Source organism: Lissotriton vulgaris, chromosome 5 (assembly GCF_964263255.1).
Source record: "Lissotriton vulgaris chromosome 5, aLisVul1.2, whole genome shotgun sequence".
NCBI classification, from domain to species: domain Eukaryota; kingdom Metazoa; phylum Chordata; class Amphibia; order Caudata; family Salamandridae; genus Lissotriton; species Lissotriton vulgaris.
Window position 1 is genome coordinate 1,324,077,365 of NC_141693.1, and position 23,417 is coordinate 1,324,100,781.

General features: G+C 41.4%; 1 protein-coding gene across 2 annotated transcripts in view; it reads right to left on the minus strand.

Moving 5' to 3' along the window:
* TEAD3 (TEA domain transcription factor 3) overlaps positions 1-23,417 on the minus strand; it is a 360,315-nt gene that overhangs the window by 66,761 nt on the left and 270,137 nt on the right. The window contains exons 4-7 of one of the 2 annotated variants that reach the window (XM_086923250.1): positions 16,323-16,385; positions 10,301-10,312; positions 8,668-8,811; positions 4,017-4,060 (exon numbers count right to left, since the gene is read on the minus strand). In XM_086923250.1, the coding sequence (XP_086779376.1) occupies positions 4,017-4,060; positions 8,668-8,811; positions 10,301-10,312; positions 16,323-16,385 (263 nt within the window). Of the gene's footprint in view, positions 1-4,016; positions 4,061-8,667; positions 8,812-10,300; positions 10,313-16,322; positions 16,386-16,501; positions 16,565-23,417 lie in introns of both variants that reach the window. The other variant, XM_086923251.1, reaches the window with a different exon arrangement.

Genomic DNA, 23,417 nt, shown 5'->3' on the forward strand with positions numbered 1-23,417 from the left:
GACTCCGGTGAGTGTTTGTGTGTATTTTGTAAGAGATGGAGGGGTGGAGGCGGTAGGGGCATATCCGTGGCAAAGTATAGGACCATTATCATCTGCGTGCAGGACCCCAGCCCTGAAAATGCCCCAGTATGAATCAAGGTCTTTGAATAATTTGGAGGAGGTCAACCAAGTAACATTTTGATAGCCCTTCACCAACTTTTGATGGGGATGGAGGGTAAGTTGCATTATGCAAGTTCTAACCCTTGCCCAACTATCTACACACTGTTTGTACGCGTTTTTTGCTCTGGAAAAGAAACGTGAAGGCTACCAGAGAGATGTGCACAGGTTCACATCTCACTTTTCAGCTACCTGGTGGGGTAGGATGAGGTAGTTGCATCGCCCAGAGGATATGGCAGCAATTAATTATTGGTCTTAAAATATTTCTACAAACAGTAACATCAGCTGTGCAAAATGATGATTTTTGTGGCCGTTGTGTGACATGTTTGAAATTCATAACCTATAGGCACACATAGCTCCAGCTTGAGGTTGTCACAGCTGCCACGTGCCCCAGAGGTGTCATACGAAGTGCTTCTAGGTGCTGGTTTTTTCCCTTAGAGTGTTCCTTTCAAATGTTGTATGTAGGCATTGGCTCAAAGGTCCCGGCACCCAAAGGGCTGTTGGGTAAAATGGTGGGTCGGAAGTCGGCACACATGCCATGCTAGTCGTCGGCAGCTGTGACCCATTTTTAGCTTTATAGAGCAAGTTTCACTGCCTTAATCTGGGGTGGACTTGGTCACTGCTGCTAAAGGTGACTGATGGTCACGATCCAGCTGGTTGTCCTTTAGGCTAATTGAAACAACAAAGATGTGTCAAAAAAAACTTTCATCAACCCCGCTGACAGCTAAAAGTATGACATTCCTATTCCTTCTTGGACATGTGTGTTGTTGATAACAATGGTTTTCATGGCCATTTGTAAGGCAAAGCAATGGTAGGAAGACAGTTGCATAGAGTGTCAGCAGAAGTGGACACTGCACAGACTCCAGACAGGGACAGAAGATGGATAGATAGACAGACAGACGTAGAGATAGACAGACAGACGTCGAGATAGACAGACAGAGAGATAGACAGAGACAGATACATAGATAGATCGATAAATCGATAGATAGATGAGCAGATAGGCTTACAAGAACATTACAGATAATTTGGGAAAGGGTATAATGTGCAACAGGTAAGTTACAACCAAAGTTTTAAACTGACCTGGAGAGAAAGAAAAAATCTTAAGATAGAGGTGAATAAAAAGAGATTTTAGCATTCTACTATGGTCTAGCCATAACCTTAAGTAGCCTCTCTATACACAAGTTATTTTTCAATTTTTAATAGGATTACAAATCCAAATGAAGGCTTTCTTAATAGTTTAAACCAATTTTGTTAGAATTTCAATTAGAGTGAATCAAATGGTTTGAATTCAGTGAGTTCAATTATGTGCTTCTACGTTTAAAGTGCAATTTGTTTGAAAACATTCAATTGAACTAACATTTTCTTTTAATTTGTGATCGTTTTAAAATGGGGTAAACCTGAAAGTTCATCTGTCTGGAAGATCCTGTTAGCAATTCTTGAAAATAAATCAGAATAAGAAGCAGTGCAGAGAGGAAGGACTTTGCGTTCAGCCCTCTCATCCATTGGCTTTCATGTGCTTGTTTTGGCTTACAACTGCTTGAAGAGGTTGTGCCCCTGATGGAGCGGACTTTCAGATTTATTTCTGAAAAGTTTGTGACAAATGAAACTCTCATGATTTTTATTTTTTTACTAATGTGCGTCGCATGATTTGCACGTTTACTGACTCAACCTAGAGTAATATACACCATCATAAACATGCGGGTATAATCATTTGTGCTCTTGTTATGTTTGTCGTTTTGCTTTGAATAATATATTTACTTTGTCTTTTGTTTTGTTATTTGTTAACTGCAGCTGTTTAGAAAATAATATCATGTGCATTCTTTTAAATGTGCTTTTGTTTACGTATTGTCGTCTCATGTGTATGTGTTTTGTTTATTTGTTTGTATGCAAAACTAGGTAACATAGCTAATGGGTTAATTTTAGTAGAGGGGGTGGGTAACAGAATAATGATCATTTCTTGAATTAATTCTTGTCTTGTGTTTCCTTGCATACTAGACTCACCCTCATGCAAAAAGGCTTGTGGCCTGCTTCTAAAATGGACGTCTGAAATGCAAAACCAAAGTGGGCCTTGCACAGCTACGTTGGAATGTGAAAATGTTTTTCTACATTAATTCTTGGAGAAAAGCTTGCAAACAAAGGCTGTGTGGAAACTTAAGACCATTGGTTCAGATTGTTTTATGGTCAAGGCCGTACTTGATGTTCGGCAGCGGAAAAGCGTGAGCGGACGAAGAAAGTTTTGCTTTCTGCTAAATGTTACTTTCTTCAGAAACTGCCGGTGACTTTCTTAATAGACAATGGCACTTTTGAAAACATGACTCTGGCTATGTGAGAGATGAATGACCACATCGAAAGACATTTGTCGACCAATCAAGTCCTGTTCTGCTCGAATATTTGTATTATTTTAGTTAGTTTTACATAGGAAAATACTATAAGAATTGCCCCCTTGCTAAGAGCACTGTTCGATCGATCCTGTGCTCCAGAGACGCTGCCAGATTTCCCTTTCACGTAAGACTTAGAGATTTTGCTTTACTTACAGGTTTTTCTTAAGCTAATTTAGGGAGATAGGTTATGGAGAAATAAATAAATAACTATTTGAGCTTTACTCATGCTGATGATGGTTCTTTGAATTTGCTTATCATTTGTGCCACTAATGAGTTAAGTTGCTGAAATAAAAATTGCTAATAAAAAGATATGCTTCTTCTTTGAAATAAAATTAATAAAATAGATTTTGAAATGACAAGCTGGTCTTGATCGTTTCTTTGTGTTACCATTAGTGAATCCATTGCCTATTAAATGTGACTTAATAAAAGTGTTTGCTAGATTTGATTAATTAGGTCATATGATTCAGTAGGTCAAATACAAGTCTTAGTCAATAAAGGGCCTAGTGATAATTTTATAAATAATGGTGAGTAACGTGGTGTGGAGTTCATTTATATGAGACTGAATTTCTTTGGACCCGCTGGATCACCCCAATCCAAGGCATTGTACAAGCTCACATCCTCCCATCTGATTTCCTATTAGAGTTTGGTGATAGGACATAAGTCGTCCTTTTGTTAGACTGCAGATGAGACATGACGTGCCGCTTGTAATTGATAGTCAGTATATGTTCTCTGATGTATTTGTTTCAGTTTAGTGAGTGTGTGCTGCTCGAACCCGCAGACACTGCTATTCAGTAGTCACTGTTGCCCATTTATTTGAATTGCAATGCTGTAATAATAAAATGTTGAATTTATGTTTTTTTGTTTACAAAGTGAGGATGTGTGCATACATAGGAGAAAAATGTAAAGATACGATGAAAATACTGGCTCTTCAGCAAATGTTTCTGGTAAGCAACCTTTTGTTGTGTATTCCTAAGATCTCAACTTACAGTGCAAACCATCTTCGGATCTCTTTTCATAGCACTCTTATTTAGAGCACAGCATACCTTTGCTAACGCAGTCTTTTCAACAAACGACCCTTCTCCTGACTGCCATAATATTGACGCCCAAGATGTTGCTTTATTTTGGGATTTTCTTTCTAGGACAGCTGGGGGCACCACACACAAAGTCGCCACCCTATTACCAAACACTTCACTAAACACAAAGTCCGATCTACTGGAGGAACTGCCAATGCTTATTATATAAAAGGCATGCACGTTTCAGTACTTTTTTCAGTTTCTTGTCCATTCCATTTAATAAGGTATGCCAACTACTCAGTATTGAAACGAATCAATTCTAAGTAAGTGTATTGAGCTAATGTTTAGCACTGAAATGCTGAATGACAGGCGAATGCAAAGCACGGAATCTATAGTGCCCAAGCCCTTCCGTGTTACCATGCTTCTTTGTAACCACCCCCCTCCAGCATGCTGTAGGGACACTCACTCCTGAGAAGGTCCAGGCTGTCCCGAGAGAGGGCTGTTCCAGAACTGTGGGAGAGAAAAACGAAAAGAAAGCCATTTAATGACTGCTCAGCACCATGTGCCATGAAGCACACTCATGCACTGTCCACAGGCGTCTCCCCTCACACCCCATTCCATACAGACATCTCTTGGCCTGGTGCACTCTCAAGCCGCAGCAACATCATTTAAACCACGTTGCGGGTGCTGCAGTTGGCCCTGCAGCATTCAAGCCATGCTCAAATGATCACAGAGCTCTGTGGCCACCAGCAGACCGTGTCCCACCTCCACTGGCCGGCTGCATTCGCATACCACACCCACAGGCACCACAAGGCGTGGCGTGCAAGTCTGTGACTACACCCACATGGTGGGCTGCAATATTCATATCACATCCAAAGCCCCACAGAGCTCATATCCCACCAGCGACAATCTCAATCTGTGACCACAACTTTCGCATGAAACATCCTAGGGAGGTATGAGGACACTGTCGCCCAGCAGCAGTCGCATACCACGCCCTCAGCGCTCATCCTGGACCCTGTGCACTGCAGCGCTCCTACCAGTCACTCCGACCATGCATACTTCCCTCCGACGTTTGGCATTCACACCATTTGTTGAAAGTCCTCCTCCCCTCCAGAGCCAGCATGTGTGCATTAACTACAGCTTGCCCAAAAACTTCCACAGGCAGGTCCCTATGCGACGTACACCTACCAACATTCACTGATGCTGGCCCAGCACTGTCCAGCACAGACCTCGTCTCACTGCAGCGAGTAGTGTAAGTATACTGATCATATAGCTCCATGTTTGCAGATTGGTCTTTTGCAGAACAAACAAATCCAGTCTGAGAATTCAAGCGTTGATCCATTTCCACTCAAACAATGGACCAACATGTAGAGACAAATCACCCACTTGAAAACATGGTTCTTCACGGAGGGACTAACCCACTGCTCCTACTCATGAAGGCTAAATATCCACACCACAGTATGAGGATTCTGGAAAATGGTACAAGAGACCAGCATTTCTTGTTTAACACATGACTATGTAAAGGCACATTTTCCGTTTTTTGAGAGTAACAAGTTAAGCCTTTTAAGTCCACCTATTCGAGGCCACAGACTCTAAAACACCCAAGTGCTTCTTTTTTCGAATGGAAATTGAAGAAATGGACAGACACCGAGAGTAGCTTGGCAAAGAAAAAAGACCACTGTGTTCGTGCGGCAGTCATCCTGAGGCGGAGTCCCAGTCGCACTGCTGTGGCTGAGGCAACTGGTCGCCTAATCCCACTCGCGACACTTCCATTGGAGATTGTTCATTGACTCAGTTCAGAGTCCCAGAAGGGAGAAGAGGAGAAGGTAAGTCAGTTTCTTTCCCCATCATGAGATATTCTCTGATGCTCCTTCACTGCCAGCGCATTTCCATCCTCGTGAAAGGGAAATGAAAAACCAAGAGAAACGAAAAGAAGTGGACCGTAAGACGAAAAAGACCAGGTAACAAAACAGCCATTTTGCCCATATAGGCCTACGCATTTGTTTTTTCCTGTTCTTGCACATCAAGAAGTGCTTGTGCTGATGGCGTTATACTTGCGAGCTCTGGGAACTCAGGTGAACCTTTGTTTCGAATGCAACATACCTCCTGGATCAGCTGGTTGATATAGAACTGGTTGGACTTAGAAAAGTATGTTTGGGGAAAAAAATACTGTTTTGTTTAATATTTTGCCGGTATTCCACTAATGATTCCCAGGGCTTTAAGTGAGATGGAAAAACTGGGGGGTGTCTCAAAGGGGTGTGGCTAATGTAATGAAGGGTGTGGCTTAAAAACACATAAGCTAAAAATCTGTGCTTAGCATAGTGTGCTCCCTCACTTGTATTTTGCGGTTTCCGTCATTGCATCCAGATGTATGACACAAGGAACATCATACCTGCAACAAGTCAGGACTACTGGCTTTGTCAATGGTTATTTGCATACTATAAATAAGCTTGTAAATCACCATGGGGTGACCCAGTAACCCTCAGAACCTGGGCAATATAATGTAATATCTACAATGGTTCTGTCGGGTTCACAACCTGATTTCTTCAAGCTATGTTTTAAATCACTTCACATTTCATTCCGTCATATAGCTAATTAGACCAGAGCTCCAACCATTTGAGCTCTATTCAATGCAAATTGTGGATTTGCATTGAATAGAGCGCAAATGGTTGGAGCTCTGGTCTAATTAGCAATATAAATAAGCAGCAACTTTGGCGTGTAAATAATATTGAAAAAGCTTTAACTTAAAGCTCAGGTGAAACCACAACAGTGTTGCTGCTCCTGAGTTTCAAAAAAAGAAGGGAAATCCAGAGAAAAAAATGACTATTTAAAGGATTTCCCTTGCCCTACAAAGCTTACCTGGCATGACGTCATGCCGTAACTTCTCCACTAGGGAGAAGAGAGCAGTGTCAGCACGCGCACATCCATGTGCCTGCTGTCACTGCAGTCCGGGAAAAAACGGACCGCCTGTGCCAGGGCCCAAAACAGAGCCCGATAGAGACCCGTTTCGAGGCCCCCTTTAAAAAACTGCCGGTGCTCAGACCCACTTAAAGCCCTGATGCTTCCCCTACTGAACAGGGTATCAATTAGCAAGTATGCAGCTGATTACCTGAATACATAATACTGTACTTTTACACACCACGGTCATGAAGCCATATCTTATCTGTAGTTAAGCCATTTGGAAGTTGTACATTTCTCGCACAATCTCACAAGCATGAACCAGATCTGCCTATAGTGGGAGTGAAAAATGTTTGTTTCAGCCACATATCTTTTTTCCAACAGAGTCTATTTTCAGGCTCACTTTGTCAGATGGGATTAACGTGGAGATAATACTGGGTATAACTTCCTCGCTGCAGACATCATCACTGAGTACATTGCACCACCATGCCCAGATAGGTTAACATTACTGCGGTTTATAGTTTTGACCGGGTGTGGCATTGCAGACTTCTTCGTCGCCAGGGTAAGGAATATCTTCTCCAGTGCGCCACTTAATGGAGCATCGGACCCAAGATAACAGTGGTCCAGAGTTGTAATGTACCTTTTTTCAAGTCTTCCTTTCAGGAGTTGGTTTTGAAGAGTTACGTCTTGTGATAACCTCTTCTTCAGACACTTGTGTCGTAGGAGACGGGAAAAGAACTAGTGTTGGTCAGTAGGGAGAAGGCGGGCTCACTGATGTATCATTCAATGTACAAGGTCTCAACATCATCTGTCTGCTTGACGGCATCAGGTGAATGCTTAGTTGTCAAGTACTTTGACGTAGAAAGAGAATGTGTTACCCCTTCAATGTTGATGATTTTGGTGTTGAGTGTTGAACAGCTGAGAGAGTTAGCTACTTTGACACAGATCAATGTTAACATCCTACCTCCTTGACGTCAACGCTATGGATCAGTGTGCTCTCTTGCTTTTCTTTGAATTGTCCTAGGGGCGATGGGGGCAGGGAGGATAAATGCAGCCTCAAAATGCTGTGGTGGTAGCCAACAGTTCTGCTAAGCTTCAGTGTTTACTAAGAACCAGCAGCAAACTCTGAGGAGACTTGCTGAACCTCCCTTACCTACGAGCTAGAATCCCTAACTCGGTTTCCAGTCCTCGTGAACTCTATGGACAATCGGATATTCTTCAAAGGTAATGGTCAGAGACGCACACAATACTAAAGGAAAGAGAACCCTTTGCCGACGTTAGTCGTCCAAAATGAAGGCTACTTCAACAACCCTGAAGGCATGTTTCTGCACCGAGAAATGCAGAAATTAAAGTTACCAAACAAATATAGCAGCAGGTCCATGCCTAAAGCCTTCATATGATGAGATCAGCAATGACAGCTTGATTTTTTTTGTCAAAGAAGTAAGACAGTTTGCAAGCCCCAGTGTACAGGCAATCTAGCTACATAGAGGGGAACATTTACTTCTTGTCAATCTCCAAAGCAGTGTGCTCTGGAACAGAATGGTCAGCTCTGCTAGCTCAAAGACAATGCAGTGTTACTCTTTGTAAACTGGGGTAGATTGTCTGCCACATTCTTCCACTACTTGTTAAAAAAAAGCATTAAAGTTTCAGAGTCTGCTACCCCAAAAGTGTCATTTGAAAAACCTGAATGATTGGATAGGCCACCGTAAAAAGAAACACACATGCAGTGCTCTCCAGTGAAGACCCCAGAACAGTTGAGGTTAGAGGGGTCCAGGGATTGAAACCTGGGTTCCTGATATTTCGCCTTTGTTTCTCCCAAACATAAGGGAATGGAGCATTAATACTTCCCAGGGGCATTACTATTTACCACTCTGCCAATAGTTTTTCCAAACCCTAACCTATTACAACTTTGCCTGTAGCCCCTCTCATGCCAGCACTCATACATTACATACCAGACAGTACTTGTGATCACTTTTCTACACCACTGTCCTACAGCCAGACTTCTCACAGTTTTCTCTGAACCTCACACACCATTACTAAAACTCTCCAGACATTATTAAATATAGCCCCTCCTGTATGGCCTTAAGAACAGGCAATTTTCAACTTTCCCACAGGTAGGACAAAAAAGGAGGAGTTGATTGGAGGATGTGAATTTCCTAGCCATCAGGACATCATTGGCTATGGCGAAGATGCTCCATGTACTACAAAGGCCACCTTACCCTAGAGGCTGCGGAAAAGACCGCCTGCTGGAGGGGCGTGGGCGGAGGGGCGCTGAGCTTGCTCTGCAGGACGCTGGCAGACACAATCTGCGCAGAAGACATGGATGCCATACTCTGGAGAGCCTTGTCCTTCGACAACTGGTCCTATTGAGAGAAGACAGGTACAGGTCTATGAGGTGGAACTAAAGACGAGCGTGCAGTGGGACCAAAATAACGACAGGTGAGACAGACGAAGAGCACAACAAGAGTAGAACAGTGAGTTACAACTACAGAAGAGTTTTTGAACAAGAAGTATTCTACACATTTTCAAAAGCAAGGAGAAAAATGAATTTTTATGGTCAGTAGTAATACATTTCCATTTAAAGCCATAAGTGTTTTTGGTGTAATGCATATACATTAAAGTATAACTTTAAAGGCCTCCTTCAGGTCAAGAAGCAAAGTCCCATTGCTGAACACAGTGCTGCCAACGCAGCTGGGTTTGAATACGTCATGCATGGCGTGAGCAGGAGAAGACGGGCAAAAAAACAAGGTGCCCAGATGCAAGTGACTTCAATGTGCCCAGATATGAGCCTTGATGATGAGCCTAGAGTGTGCCGCTGTTTCAGAGACCAAGGGTGGCAGTGCCTGCTGCCCACTATCATGGACTCCCGTGGGTGGGATTCTATAGGAGGCAAGTGCAGCTTTGAGGGGGGGGACAATGCATCCCATATTGTGTGTAAGGTTTTTTAGACTCTTCCATGTGGGGGCATTTCTGCTACGATTACAGGAGCCACTTCTAAAGCAAAACATGGCATCACTTGTGATTGTGGAAATAAAAACCTATCGCTAAACACTACATTTCCTGAGTTTGTCAGTTTAACCAAAGAACAGTTCATTTAAAGGTGAAAAAATGTGTGTGTGTGTGTGTGTGTATGTTTGATTAAAAAAACTTTTCAGTTAACTACTGCAACTGGCAAGCTATGTATATCATCTTCTCGTAGCACACCCAAATCCCATTCTTCCTCTTATTATGGTTTACACCTGGGCATATTATGGTTAAAAGATAAACCTAACCATAATTGGCTATTCAAGAGATTTTTAGTTTAAGAAAATATTTGATTACGAGTATTCTCACAAAATCTTTGTAGTATCGTTCGAAGAATTTGGCTCATCTTTTTACCACCCCTTTAATTTTTTTGTATTAGTTCTTAAAATGTGAATTTTAGACTGAAAACTAGTCTTGGTCCATGCAAATGTTCAATAATCACTTACTAGCTGCCTACATGTCCCAGATTTTAGCTCATTAAACGGGGTGAATGCATTTTCAAAAGTAGTACAGATTGCCCGTCTTTTTCCACAGAGAATTAAGTAATTTTCTCCCTTCAGTGGTGATCTTTTTATCTTCGCCTTCAACCGGTATGATGACCAGGTTTCCATCTGATGCCCCTTAAAATACTTCTCCCCAGTAAGAGTCTCAGATTTGGATTGACACTTTCAGGACTAAATAAAGGGGGCTCAAATGAAAAATCTTCTTCATCTAGTCAATAATATATATCTAAGGGGGAAGGGGGCAGGAGGATTAATCTTAAGACAGGAAAATAAGCTGGATAAAGAGTAACAATCAGTAGTAGTATTACATTTCAGCTTCACTTACCAAATTCATGGCCTGATTGAAAAGGGGAAAAAATAAGAAAACAAACATTATAAACTGATTACAAAGGATTATGTAGTACATTTCAAAAACTGCACTATGAGGATGTTTGGGAGGTGCATGGAGAGATGTGGCATATGCAATGGAGAGGGACCGCTAACTGGCAGGAATATGCAATAGCGAGGGTCGTCAAATGGAGTGAAATGAAGAGGCGCGCCCAACGGAGGGCAAATTCAATAGAGCTACAAACCTAACTAGATGCAGAGACAAAATAGAGGGTCAGCATAATGAAAAAGGGGTGCCAAATAAAAATGGAACCCACCCAAGGAGGAAAATGAAAGTAGAGAGAGGCGTTCAATGGATGGGGCAGACAGCAAGAAGCACACAAGTTAGGAGTCATAACCAGTCATGTGATACTAACCAAAATAGAACCACATTTGAGGGCAAAAATGATAAAGATTTACACCTAGTGAAGGGTCACACTGAAGAGCGCCTATCTCACGAAAAGGTGCTCCCATACGAGAAACACTCCATGGAATTTATGAAAAATCATAACCTTTGGGTGTAATGGCCACTGAAAAAGAGCACGCAATGGTGGGCTGTCTCTCTTAAATAAAGACATTGAGAAGGTCACACACAGGCAGAGGCACCAAGGAGACCTCAACTAACACAGTGGCAGGGAGGAGACCCTTCATAGATTTGGGCATTTGAGTGAAATATCCCTCAAAAAGGAGTGTTGAGGATTATTCAGAAAGGCTTCTTCATGATATGTTATTTCAGAGGAGCATTCAAGATAGGGGTGAAAAGGAAGCCTCATTTATTGAACAAGTCGGATAGAGGTTTTCAAGTGACCACAAAAAGGAAAGAGCCCCAACGAGTCCTCTTATGTACAGAATAGAAGAGCAGCTCTTGGGAGATCTCCTTAGACAGGGCTGCATAAGAGACATGTTCTCAGTAGGGACTTCAAGAGCCCTCATGCTTTTATGCAACTTGGAGCCGTTTTGCATGGAGGTCTTGGAAGGAGGGTTTGAGGATACCTCATGCATAGAAGTGATGATGAGACTGCTAATGGGCAACAACATGGTGAAATGTCATAAATATAAATTGTGATAGTGGAGCACACTGTTGATTTTCCAATGTAAATACTTAATCCAGCAGTTCAAACACTTTGGGTGCGAACGGGGTATCTCCCTCTGGCCAATGGGGAGTGTATTAAAACAATACTGGTAGCACCACGCAATTGTGCTTGGTGTCCCCCAGTTGCACTCCCTTGTATGGTCCCGATGGACCTAAAACAAACTTCACAAATAAACTTATTGTTGTGTTATACAGGTAATCCAACTTTATTAATCCTTATGTCATCATCCTGATTCTTCTCATAGATGAGTGTACATTTTCAAACATATTTCAATTTCCGCATGTTTGCTGAATAATCCCTTCATTATTCCCAATGCATTTCGAGTCGGGAAGTGTCTTCATCAGGGGATAGTGATCCTATAAATGTAAAAAGTACATATCAAATTCAAGGCAAAGCACCCCTAGGCAAGAAACATCATAAACAGAGTAAACCTGATAAGTTAAAAAAAAATGCATTCAAAGCTTGCATGCAGTGTTTGTTCAATAAAGATTGAAAGAAACGAACATGTATATCATGGTGTCAAAAAATGACATATGAACGGTAGTGCGACTCGTAAAGTAATGGTGAACATCAGGTCTGGACGGGATTAAAAAATAGAAGAAGTACAAGATACACAAAAATGATACACCCATAACCGAATAGTGAGGTATTGTGCAAAACGTCATGTCGTAACAGACTAGTAAAGTTTCCACAGAGTCTTACCCCGATATACACGGAAGTGGAAATATTCTGTGTGGGCAGTGTAACAGATCTGAAAAAAACGCATTAGAGTAAGAAGACGCCACGAAACTCAACAGAGGTGAATATCATGGGTGAAACCCAAACGCTAAATAGATGCGTACCGCTTATAACAGCGTATCCCTGATGTTAAACGAAGTCACGAAGGTTCTCCATTTTACCGAGCTTCAAGCTTCGTTAGTTAAATACGCGTTGAGAGTTAATATGAAGCAAAGACGGGCTAAAACCCGAAATAGACTATGTGCGAGTACTAATGGTGATGTCACCGCCATTAGTACACGCACGTAGTCTATTTCGGCTCTAGCTTTAAGTCCGGTTTTGCTTTATTTCCCTTTTAAACTAGAATTCCTCTTTTGATCTTTATGAATACAGTGAGTCGGTTTTATTTATTTTATTTATTTATTTGCGTGTTTGTAAAGCGCTTGAATAAACTCCCGGAGGAGTATTTCAGCGCTGAGAGACAACAGAGGCAAAACCGGGGCAGTATAATCGTACAGGGCCAAAACTCACAAAGTAACAGATCATTAAGTTCTTATTAACTTAACTGCTTAGACCTGAAACAAAAAGGTTTTCAATTGTTTTCCGAAAACAAAATGGTCGGAACACGGTCTTAATTGGAGAGGGAGACTGTTCCACAAAGTAGGACCAACCACTGACAGGGCCTTGCCACCCATTCTAGTCCTGCCAACCCTAGGTATCCTTAGCAGCAACTGCTCACTTGACCTAAGGGAGCGTGTGGGAGCATATGGGACAAATTTATTAGCTAAATAGGCAGGGCCTAAATCATGTAGTCCCTTATGTACAATACAGCAAGTCTTGAATTTCACTCTTTGGTGGATGGATAACCAGTGAAGTTTATGCAACAGAGGTTTAGAGGAGGATCTGGGGGGAGCATTGAGGACTAGCCTGGCTGCAGTGCTTTGTACCACTTGCAGTCGGTCCAACACCTCTTCGTTTGCAGACACCAGAAGACCATTACAGTAATCAAGTCGGCTGATCACTAGAGCCTGAACCAGAGTTTTTCTAATGGAGTCCGGAAGGAGTGGGAATATCCTACGGAGGAGCCCTATCACATGGAAACAGGACCCCACCGTATTATTTCCATGTTGTTTCATAGTCAGCTCCGGCTCCAGACGTACCCCAAGGTTCTTGATTACTAGTTTTGGTTCGGGGACTGGTCCTAGATCTAAAGGCCACCAGCCAGGGGACCATAATATTTTGGCCTCACCGAAAAGCATCACCTCAGTCTTACCAACGTTACACTGAAGGAAGTTGGAGGACATCCACTGGGATACTGCTTTCATCTCCTCGGAGAAAGATTGTATAACCTCCGGGGTCAATGATTTAAAAGGAAAAAGCAGCTGGGTATCATCAGCATAAGACACTGGACAGAAACCAAAGGCTCTAGTTATATCTGCCAGGGGTGCCACATAGGTGTTAAAAAGAGTTGGGCTCAGACATGAGCCCTGTGGCACCCCTTTGGTGATCTTAACCTCATCCGACCGAAATTCACCCATGGAGACAGTTTGGGTGCGGTCGGAGAGAAAGCTCTTTATCCAGTCCAGTGCCTTGCCACCCAGTCCCTTCAAAGTCAGGCGTTCCATCAAGATCTTATGAGAAATGGTATCGAACGCTGCCGATAAGTCTAGTAGCACCAGGACAACAGAAATAACTCTGTCCTGGTACATACGAAGATCGTCAGTTATCAACAGCAGGGCCGTTTCGGTACTATATTTCGGTCTAAAACCAGACTGTGAAGGGTCAAGGCTTCCCGATAGTTCCAGGAAGTTGGACAAATGCTTGTTAGTATGCTTTTCAATGATTTTACCCAAAAATGGTAGCAGGGAGATGGGTCTGAGATTGGACAGGTTAGTCCAAGGGATGGCGGTGTTCTTCCGGATAGGTCTAACTAGAGCCTTTTTCCACTCCCGTGGGACACGTCCTGTTTCCAACGAGAGGTTCACCAGGCTCTGAATATCCGGACCAAGCACTTTCCCCACCTCTCCCATTGATCTTGCTGGTAATAGATCAGAAGGGCTCCCACTTTTTCTGTTATTGATCAACATCTCCACCTCTGGCAGAGTGATATTCGGAAAGTTAAGCAACAAATCAGAGTTGGCCGCAACTGCTTGACCCGATGTATTAATGTCAGGATTATTATTTCTGGATGGAATAGATGCCTCAATTTTCTCATAGATAGCATCGATCTTATCGGTGAAAAAACTTGAGATGTCGTCACATAGTTGTTGAGACGACATATCCGCACTTTCACATGCTACTGGTTTTAGAAAGGTGTTTATGATTTGATATAACACTTTCGGACCTTTACCTGCCGCCTCCAATTGTGAGGTAACAAGGCTCTTCCGTGTAGCGCGGATGGCTTTATGGTAGGTGCTTATTGCCATCTGATAGTTAATTTTATCCATCTCCAGGTGCGACTTTCTCCAAACTTTCTCGAATTTCCTGGCAGTACGCTTAAGGCACTGCAGCTCTTCTGAAAACCAGACTTCCTGTTTTCTTGCAGGACGACTTTTAAATATTTTAAGTGGGGCGATCTGCTCTACTGCAGGACGGGTGGCTAAATCATATTTAAGTAGGGCAGAATCAATGTCTTAGCCCGTCTTCGCTTGTTATTTACTCTCAACGCGTATTTAATTAACAAAGCTTGAAGCTCGGTAAAATGGAAAACCTCAGTGACTTCGTTTAACATCAGGGATACGCTGTTTTTATAAGAGGTACGCATCTATTTAGCTTTTGGGTTTCACCCATGAGCTTCATCTATATTGAGTTTTGTGGTGTCTTCTTACTCGAATGCGTTTTTTTCAGATCTGTTACACTGCCCACACAGAATATCCGCTTCCGTGTATAACGGAGGTAAGACTCTGTGGAAACTTTACGAGTCTGTTACAACATGACATTTTGCACAATACCTCACTATTCGGTTATGGGTGTATCGTATTTGTATATCTTGTACTTCTTTTATTATTTTAGTCCCGTCACAGACACGACGTTCACCATTACTTTACGAGTCGCACTACCGTTCACATGTAATTTTTTGACACCATGGAATACATGTTAGTTTCTTTCAATCTTTATTGAACAAACACTGCATGCATGCTTTGAATGCATTTTTTTTAACATAACAGGTTTACTCTGTTTATGCTGTTTCTTGCCTAGGGGCGCTTTGCCTTGAATTTGATATGTACTTATTCATTTATAGGATCACTATCCCCTGATGAAGAGTCTTCCCGACTCAAAATGCATTGGGAATAATGAAGGGATTATTCAGATAAATGCGGAAATGGAAATATGTTTGAAAATGTACACTCATCTATGAGAAGGATCAGGATGATGATATAAGGATTAATAAAGTTAGATTACCTGTATAACACAACGATAAGTTTATTCGTGAAGTTTGTTTTAGGTCCATCGGGAACATACAAGGGTGTGCAACTGGGGGACACCGAAATGTCATGAATACCATGAAAATATTAAATGACTAACGGTCATTTACTGAAAGGACCATGGAGGAAATATTTTATAGAAGAGTCCCTGGGAATAAGAATGTTATGCAGATCTTAAACACAGGTTACACAGATCTTGATTAAATTATTAAGTAGAGTGTTGGTGGATTTGATTTTAGAAGTATCTTTTGTGGTTAAGATTACAGTTGAGACTTTTTGAAGATATGGTGATGGCTGATATTTTAACTCTGATTTGAAAACAGTAGCTGGTGTACACATGGGTCTAAGCAGAAGCCTGTGATTGGCCCATGTCAGGTTTCCAGTATAGGGTCACATTCTTGCTCGCTCGACCACCTGCACTGCATGCTATGTCATGCACAGATACAGCAGATACACATGGGATTGATCCATAAACATGGGGAATTTAGTAGAAATAACACAGTGATGGAGCTGTGACTCTGAATTCAAACAGCATTTGCTCTCTGTACACTCCTACCAGCGCTGCACGTTACCAGTTGAATGCCAAAAACAGGCTATGCCATGAGGCTTATTATAAAACCAGCTAAGTTTAAATAAGGCTTGTTGGAAATCTGAGTCACACACTGCGGAAGAAAGAGGAAGCTGTAGCAGAAAACAGGATGGTGGGTTAGTTCTCAATACAGCCAACAGCCCAGGAAGCCCCTACCTTCAGCTTGGACTGAATTTCGCGAGATTTCCGTCTTGCTAGCACCTGCAAGTGGCTAGAAACCTGCAGAGAGAGCAGAAGAAGAGGGAAAGAGCAGAGCCTTAGACCAGAGGCAAGGAGAGAAGGAGGGGGCTGCCCATGCTGCCACGCCGAGGGAGGTCACATGGGCGCCAACGTACCTTTATGCCAACCTGATATTCCCGTACCTTCTTTCTTGCAAGGACCTGTATGTGGCTAGACACCTGGGTTCCGCCAATCAATGACAAAACACAAACAAAATGAAGAGATTATGCCATCGGGGTTCGCAGCACAGGAACATATTAATCCTTCAGGGCTGCAGACCTCATATACAGGAGCACAAACTACTGATGAGCAATAGAAACCGCCCACCCCCGCACCACTGGATTCTCTTCCCATGAACTACTTTAGAGCGTCGCACATTCAATAGTACTCCCCCAAACTGCTAGAAATTGGAATGAGTACTCCCTTTCATAAAATCCAATCTTAATCCCACCATTCTTTACAACTTTAGACATCTTTCCAACCCGCCTTGCCTAAAGAAAGCATTAGAGTTGTGTTTTTCCAATCAAATGATCTCGTAACCAAGCATCTGCTTGCAAACATAAATCCAGTTTCTACACTAGTTGTAGCATCAGAACTACAGCTTTAAAAAATATGTGATCACTACATTCTCCTGAATTTCCCAGTGGCTTTTGACACATTTGTTCACTGTAGGCTAATCTTAACTGTAGAATGCTGCATGGGTGGCTGTGGGCAATTTCTCAGCAAGACCTCCTCTTGTCGAACCGACTGATAGCAATTGGTGAAGAACGCAAATCACATCTCTGGTAGGGCGGTCTTGTCTTGCTGTGTTTCTCTGAGTTTGATCTTATCACTCACTTTAGCTCATCTGTATCTTGAGCTGTTGCATTAATTGCTCACTGGGATGGGAGTGTGAATTCCCCAACAGGCAAAGGACACCAAACTCTGCCTAAAAACATGATCCGGCAATACTAGTCTAACCCTCAGTACTACCTTTATTAAAGGTCCAACCATGGTTGCTACACAACGTCTTCAGCCCATGTTATTGACCAGGCACACTGTGCCGGTTTGCACCAAGTAGCACCCTTTACTAGGTGAGCCAGGAGCAAAGGGAAATGAGCCCTCTTACAGATAATGTGCTGCCCCAGGACAGCTGTGAATTTGTGCAGCACATTAGAGAAAGATCGACCATTCTGATTGAAGCAGCCGGTCCATCTTTCGCAGTGTAGGCGGCACTCAGCAGAGGTCCCTGTGCAGGCGGATGCAGTGAATAACTGAACCTGCCTGCAAGAGGATGTTTGGGTGGTTTATTGGGGTGGGGCAATGGTAGTCCTTTGCCCTCCCTTACCCCTCCAAAGGAGTGCCTTGACTGTGCTCTGCCTCTTTTTTCTGGCACGCAGTCATGGACGCTCCCGGTCTCTTCTGCTCAACGCAGGCACAGAAGCAAAGTGTTTCTCATGTGCATGAGAACGGGCCTTTAGGATAGTACTGGTAATATATGTGCATCAGCACCATCTGTTTTACAGAAGGGGCCACACAAGTGTCTGCGGCCCCTTTTGTAATACCAAAGTGCACCAGACAGCGGCCACACACCTGTCCCAGGGCCTTACCATAAATTAAACTATGAAGCTCATTCCTAGGTAAAGAGTATTTCCTCGTTGTTCTCAAACATAAAACAAAACTCAACCCTTTGCTTCTTGACCTGCTCATGGTCAAAAGATTTTTCCCATCCCTCTGTACATCTCTAAAATTGCTGGAATTTAAACCTGTCTTGACTTTTAATCATAGCGAATAAACAGAACGGCTAAATCTGCTAACTTGTACCTTCAAGTCCTGGGAACCTGATAGCAGACCTGCAAACCTGTAAATACATGTCACCGTGTGAGGAGGGGCAGGCCATTGGAAGGGGAATTGCCTCATGCCTAAAGCTACCCAAGAGACAATCTATCCCTCACCAAGCCCCCATCTCCTCCCCATTTCACAGAAAACCATGAAGGGTTGCTGAGCTGACACTGATGCCTTGGTGGGTTCACACCCCTTAATGGACATCACAGCTTACAGCCAAAAAGACAAGCTGAAAATGTACTATATTCAGTGGTTTCCAGCTCGCCTTGCCCACCACCATGCGATTCCTCAGGATGTGACCGTACGAAGGGAGACAAAATCATGTGGTACACAGTGACATCGTGTGAGTTGGCTGGTTTGTGACAGCGCACGCTTTGATTATCACTTGTTGGAACTTTGGAGGTACTATAGTAGCAAGTGACCTCCAATCCTCACTTGTCCACTCAATCTGTTCTACATTCCATAACCAAACTATCTTCCACAAGAAAATGTTAGCAACTTCCCCAATTCTAAGCAATTCCACTGACTACCCGTTACATTCAGGAAAAAATTCAAAACTGTTCCATAGTAAATAAGTTAATTAACCTAAATAAACACACCTTTACTGTAAGACTACTCACTTCTGTGGGTGGAGAAAAAGGTTTTAGAAGCAATATTCTTTGTATCTTGAGGGACAAAGATTTGAAATCTCCCAAACAAAAAAACACACCGTCATGTGTAACAACTCAGCCTATCTTCTTTCCTTAAAGAAGCATTGAAAACTATTTTTCCCCCCAGCAATAAGTGTAGCTTTTCTACTGAATGTAATCTATCCTTCAAATCATGTCTACCTTAGTGTCTATCTTCCGTTTATTTTGTATTTGGATCTAGTTCTTATCTGTCTCTCAAAGCTGCCCAATCTTATGGGGAAGTAGTGCTCCATCCAATCAGTAAATATATTTTTTATTTATTTAAGTATTATTCACAGATAAATATTTCGTATAATTTATACAGTTAGATAGATAAATAAAACAGTAACATACAATTTTACACATTGAAAAGACTTTAGAAATAATATGCAATTGACATCAAAAATGTACAGAAACAAGTTGATACAAAAATATCAGACAGTGAACCAGGCTGTCCTGTGTGAATATTGGTTTGAAATTAAAAATCCTGAATAAATGATAAACTCGGCCAAAAGAAAAGTAGGATTGAAATCTTGAATTTCACAGGTAGAATCTAAGAACACTCCAGATACCTTGAACCACCAGGACATTGACACCAACTATTTGTGTCTATTGGCGAAATTCCCAATTTAAAATGTATATAAAACCTTATAGCTTCAGGATTTAAATGAGCTTTTACAGAGAACTGGGATTCTCACAATTTGTTAAAAATACAATTTAGGCAAATTATTTGTTTTTTAGGCAATAGGCAAGATCTGTTTAAAAGCATTTACTCCTTGCTATCTTTTTTAGCCATAATCTCATGTTAGACATGTTGGACTGATTTATTATTCACCAATTTATTAATTTAAAAAAAAAATAGAAGTAATCCGGAAAACAACTGCTTCTGATTAACACTGATGCTAACAAATACCTATTAAGACTGAGGTAGGAGTCTTGGGTATGTGATAGAGGTAGTGAAACACATGGGAGAACACTTTGTGATTCATCAAGGTCACATAGTGTTCCATCACAGACACTCAACCATCCTATTCAAATGTAGGACTTCCAATATCATGATCCTAACTCGTCAATTTTATTGATTTAATGTATGGGTTGGGCTTCTGTAACGTATAAGGAGATAGCTGGAATTACAGCAATATACATTTTTTGTAGAGAAATCAAAATCTCTTGCCTAAAGAATTAAATAATTGCAATAAAGCCAATCCCAAAGAACTGACTCAAGCATTCAGAACATTTGTGTTGCTGAAATGTGATAGAGTTTTAGAACTCGTAACTCTAGATAGAAGAAAAGCATAACTATTTAAAGGTGACTATTACGGATTGGCCACAGGCGAGTGGGGCAGCTACTCCTTGGACACCCATTGTCATGACGTTTTTCCCCATTAGCCACCAAATTATGGGCTTGTGAGGGGTCAGCCAATGTGGCAGAGGGAGCTGCAGATCTAATGAGGTATGGTCGATCAGTATTACATTGCCCGCATGGATAAATCCAGATAAGTCCATCGGCCCTAATTTAGGAGGCAAGGGCAAAAAAACTTCACAAATCTGGGAAAAAGAAATATATAAAGCGAAAATACTAAAGAGGCAAGAACACATTCGTATTTCAGGCCATTCACAAAAGTAATTTTGGCAGTAATTCATAACTACTCTCAATCCTCCCACTCATAACCTCGCAGCCAAATGTGAGAAAGCAAATTTGATGTGGCGTATAGCATGCAATCTGGGATACTCAAATTATTTAGTTTTTCCAGAGTTTTGGATTATCAACACGATGGAATGCACAACTAAAGTCGATATATGCAAGTTATAAATTTAAATGTCTGCCCTGCCCATACTTTTCAAACAAATGTTGAAAGCATAAGAAGTGTTCGATAATTTAGCAGGTGGTTTTACTTGTTCAAGTTGTAGCAAATGTTTTTTGCTAACCCATGCCTATAATTGGTTAAAGATAACCCCCGACAAACACTGTTTCAGTCACATCTAACACTGCAATCGGAAAATCATTTAATGGGTTGGTCAGGTCAGTCTCCCTTTTTCCATAGTAGTATGATATGACTGCTTTTCCATGAATAGCAAATTTGGTAAATGTTTCAATTGCCTAGCTCCCCAGAAATGTGGCAAATTTAAGAGCTGCTACTGACACTCCACCCAGGTCTTGGGCCCAGGAGTTATGCATACTATTTATAATGTTGGCTATCAATTTTTGGTAAAAGTGAATTAAATGAAAATGCCAAAGGGAGTAATCTATAGAAATAGGTTTCTTGTGGACATCTTTGTCCAAGGTTCTTTATATACCAAAATCGTGTAAAAAATACGAGTGGTTTGGACAAAGTACCACCACCTAGCTTCTATGCTCGCCTTCATCCATTTTAGTTCCTTCTTTGTTACAGTTCTTTTTAAAAATCTTCTTAAGTTTAAAATGGTCCTCTATCAGTGGTTATTTAGGAATGATAGTTATGGATAAGAAATTAATCCCTAATGCCATAAAATCTGGAAAAGTTGTGACATTCACTGACTTGGAAGTAACCAGGTTGGCGATAGTTCATGACAACAAATCTATAAAGTTGTTGGTTTTCTCGTTCCAATTATATAAATGGTTGGTAAGACCATTATAATTTTAAAGAGAAAAAGGGATTAAATGGGGAAGAATGGGCTAATTGCAGAGAAAGTTAGTAACAAATGATCATTAAAGTTAGTTGTCTTTAAATCGAATGAAGAAACAAATAAGTAAGAAACAAATGTATAAATGAAGATAAACTCATTATTCGCTGAAAAGCTGCCAATGGAGCGGTTCTCAAAGTGGCCATTAATTTAAGTCAAATTTAGTTCTAGCACTCATGTAAACAAATTAAGAGCTGGTTGAGTACTTATTGGGTAGGTGAGGTGCATCCAATCCCCAAGCAGTATTGAGGTCAGAAAAATCAATGTGTGAATACAAGGAGGATGTTATCAGGGTGCTAAAATCACCTACTACTAAAGATCAATTGGTGTTATAATAGTCATATGACAAATACTACATTCTTTCATCCAAAGGTCTCAATTAGTATCAGAAGTGGGAGGTAAGTATACATTACAGATTAACAATTCGTAGGACTCATTACATAGCACTTCATAAAAAGGCCAATTAAAATCAGCATGTAATAATATAGCAAGGACCCCTTCAATGTTACAGCCACAGATTAGAAAATGGCCTGAAATTAAAAAATATGGTAAAATCAAGTGTTGACCAAGTTTCCTGAAGACAAACTATTTGAGAGACCCGAAAACATAAAAATAATTGGCAAGCTTCAAAAAACCTTCTAGCCCAGCTACATTTAAACTAGTTGGGAGTCCTGTAATTCAGACATACGGCCTGGCTCTTTTGGGGTTGATTATCCCTCACAGTTGGGTTCAAAACACTAGGGAGCCATTACCTATTTATTGCATCCACAGTGTCTCTTCTAATAATTTTAATTTTTTTAATTTTACAGAGTTTTTTATACCACAAACTTGACCCGAATTGGGTATCAGAGCCCTTTACATAGCACCAGTTGTATTACATGAGGACACATTAAATTTTGTTAGGCACGGGGAGATTAAGTGATTTGCCCAGAATCACAGGAAGTTCAACGTCATTGCCGAGACTCAAACCCAGTTCCTCAGATTCGAGGTCGACCACATTACCTATTAGGCCTACTCCTCTACCCATATAGTGTTTTAACAGTTCTGTAATGCTCTTGGTAACCCCTCAGCACGAGACAGCCAGGTTAAAAGCAGGCCCTTTAATATTCTTGAAACGGGGATACATAGAGGTAGACAAACTCTTGTGCACAAATCCTAGTGTTTGCGACGGTGCAGTTCTCTAGTTGGTGGATTGCAACAAAGGAGATCCTGGAGCAACATCAATTTCTATTTTTGTAGACATGCAATTTCTTTTTTATATGAGATGAGTCATATGAGGAGAGTAACAGTACACTAAAAAGTTTGAAGGATCAACGTTCACATTACTCTACCGCACAAATTGCACATTACGTATGTCTTTCATGTAATTAGATGCAATTCATATACACATTATTCAACATTGTTTCACAATTTAATATGGAAGGCTTGCTATGTTGGAGAAATAAATCAATAAATAATGTTTAGAACCTCTTAGACAGAGCTAATAAATAACCGGGCGGTGCAATTACTGTTTCAACATGCTTCATGGTAGAAGGTAAAGGGCCGAAGGGAAAAGAATTGGGATTTAGTACTAAGTCACATTTATCTTTATTAAGCATAATTTCCTCTAAAACATTTAACTCAACAGAGGTTGTGAGTGACATTAGGAAACGTTATCCTTTTTGGGCCTTTTTGTTAGTTCTACAATTTTTTATTTTCTTACCTATCATAATATAGCCTTATAGCCTGCAGTAGTGGGCTATACCGGCTATTAAACGCCCGCTCCAGCGTTTCGGCTCGGGCCTTTAACAAGGGAGCGGGACTTTAATAGCCGGTATTGCCCTGCTACGAAGGGCTATAAGGCTATTAGAACATTCTGCCACTAGAGGGCAGAATG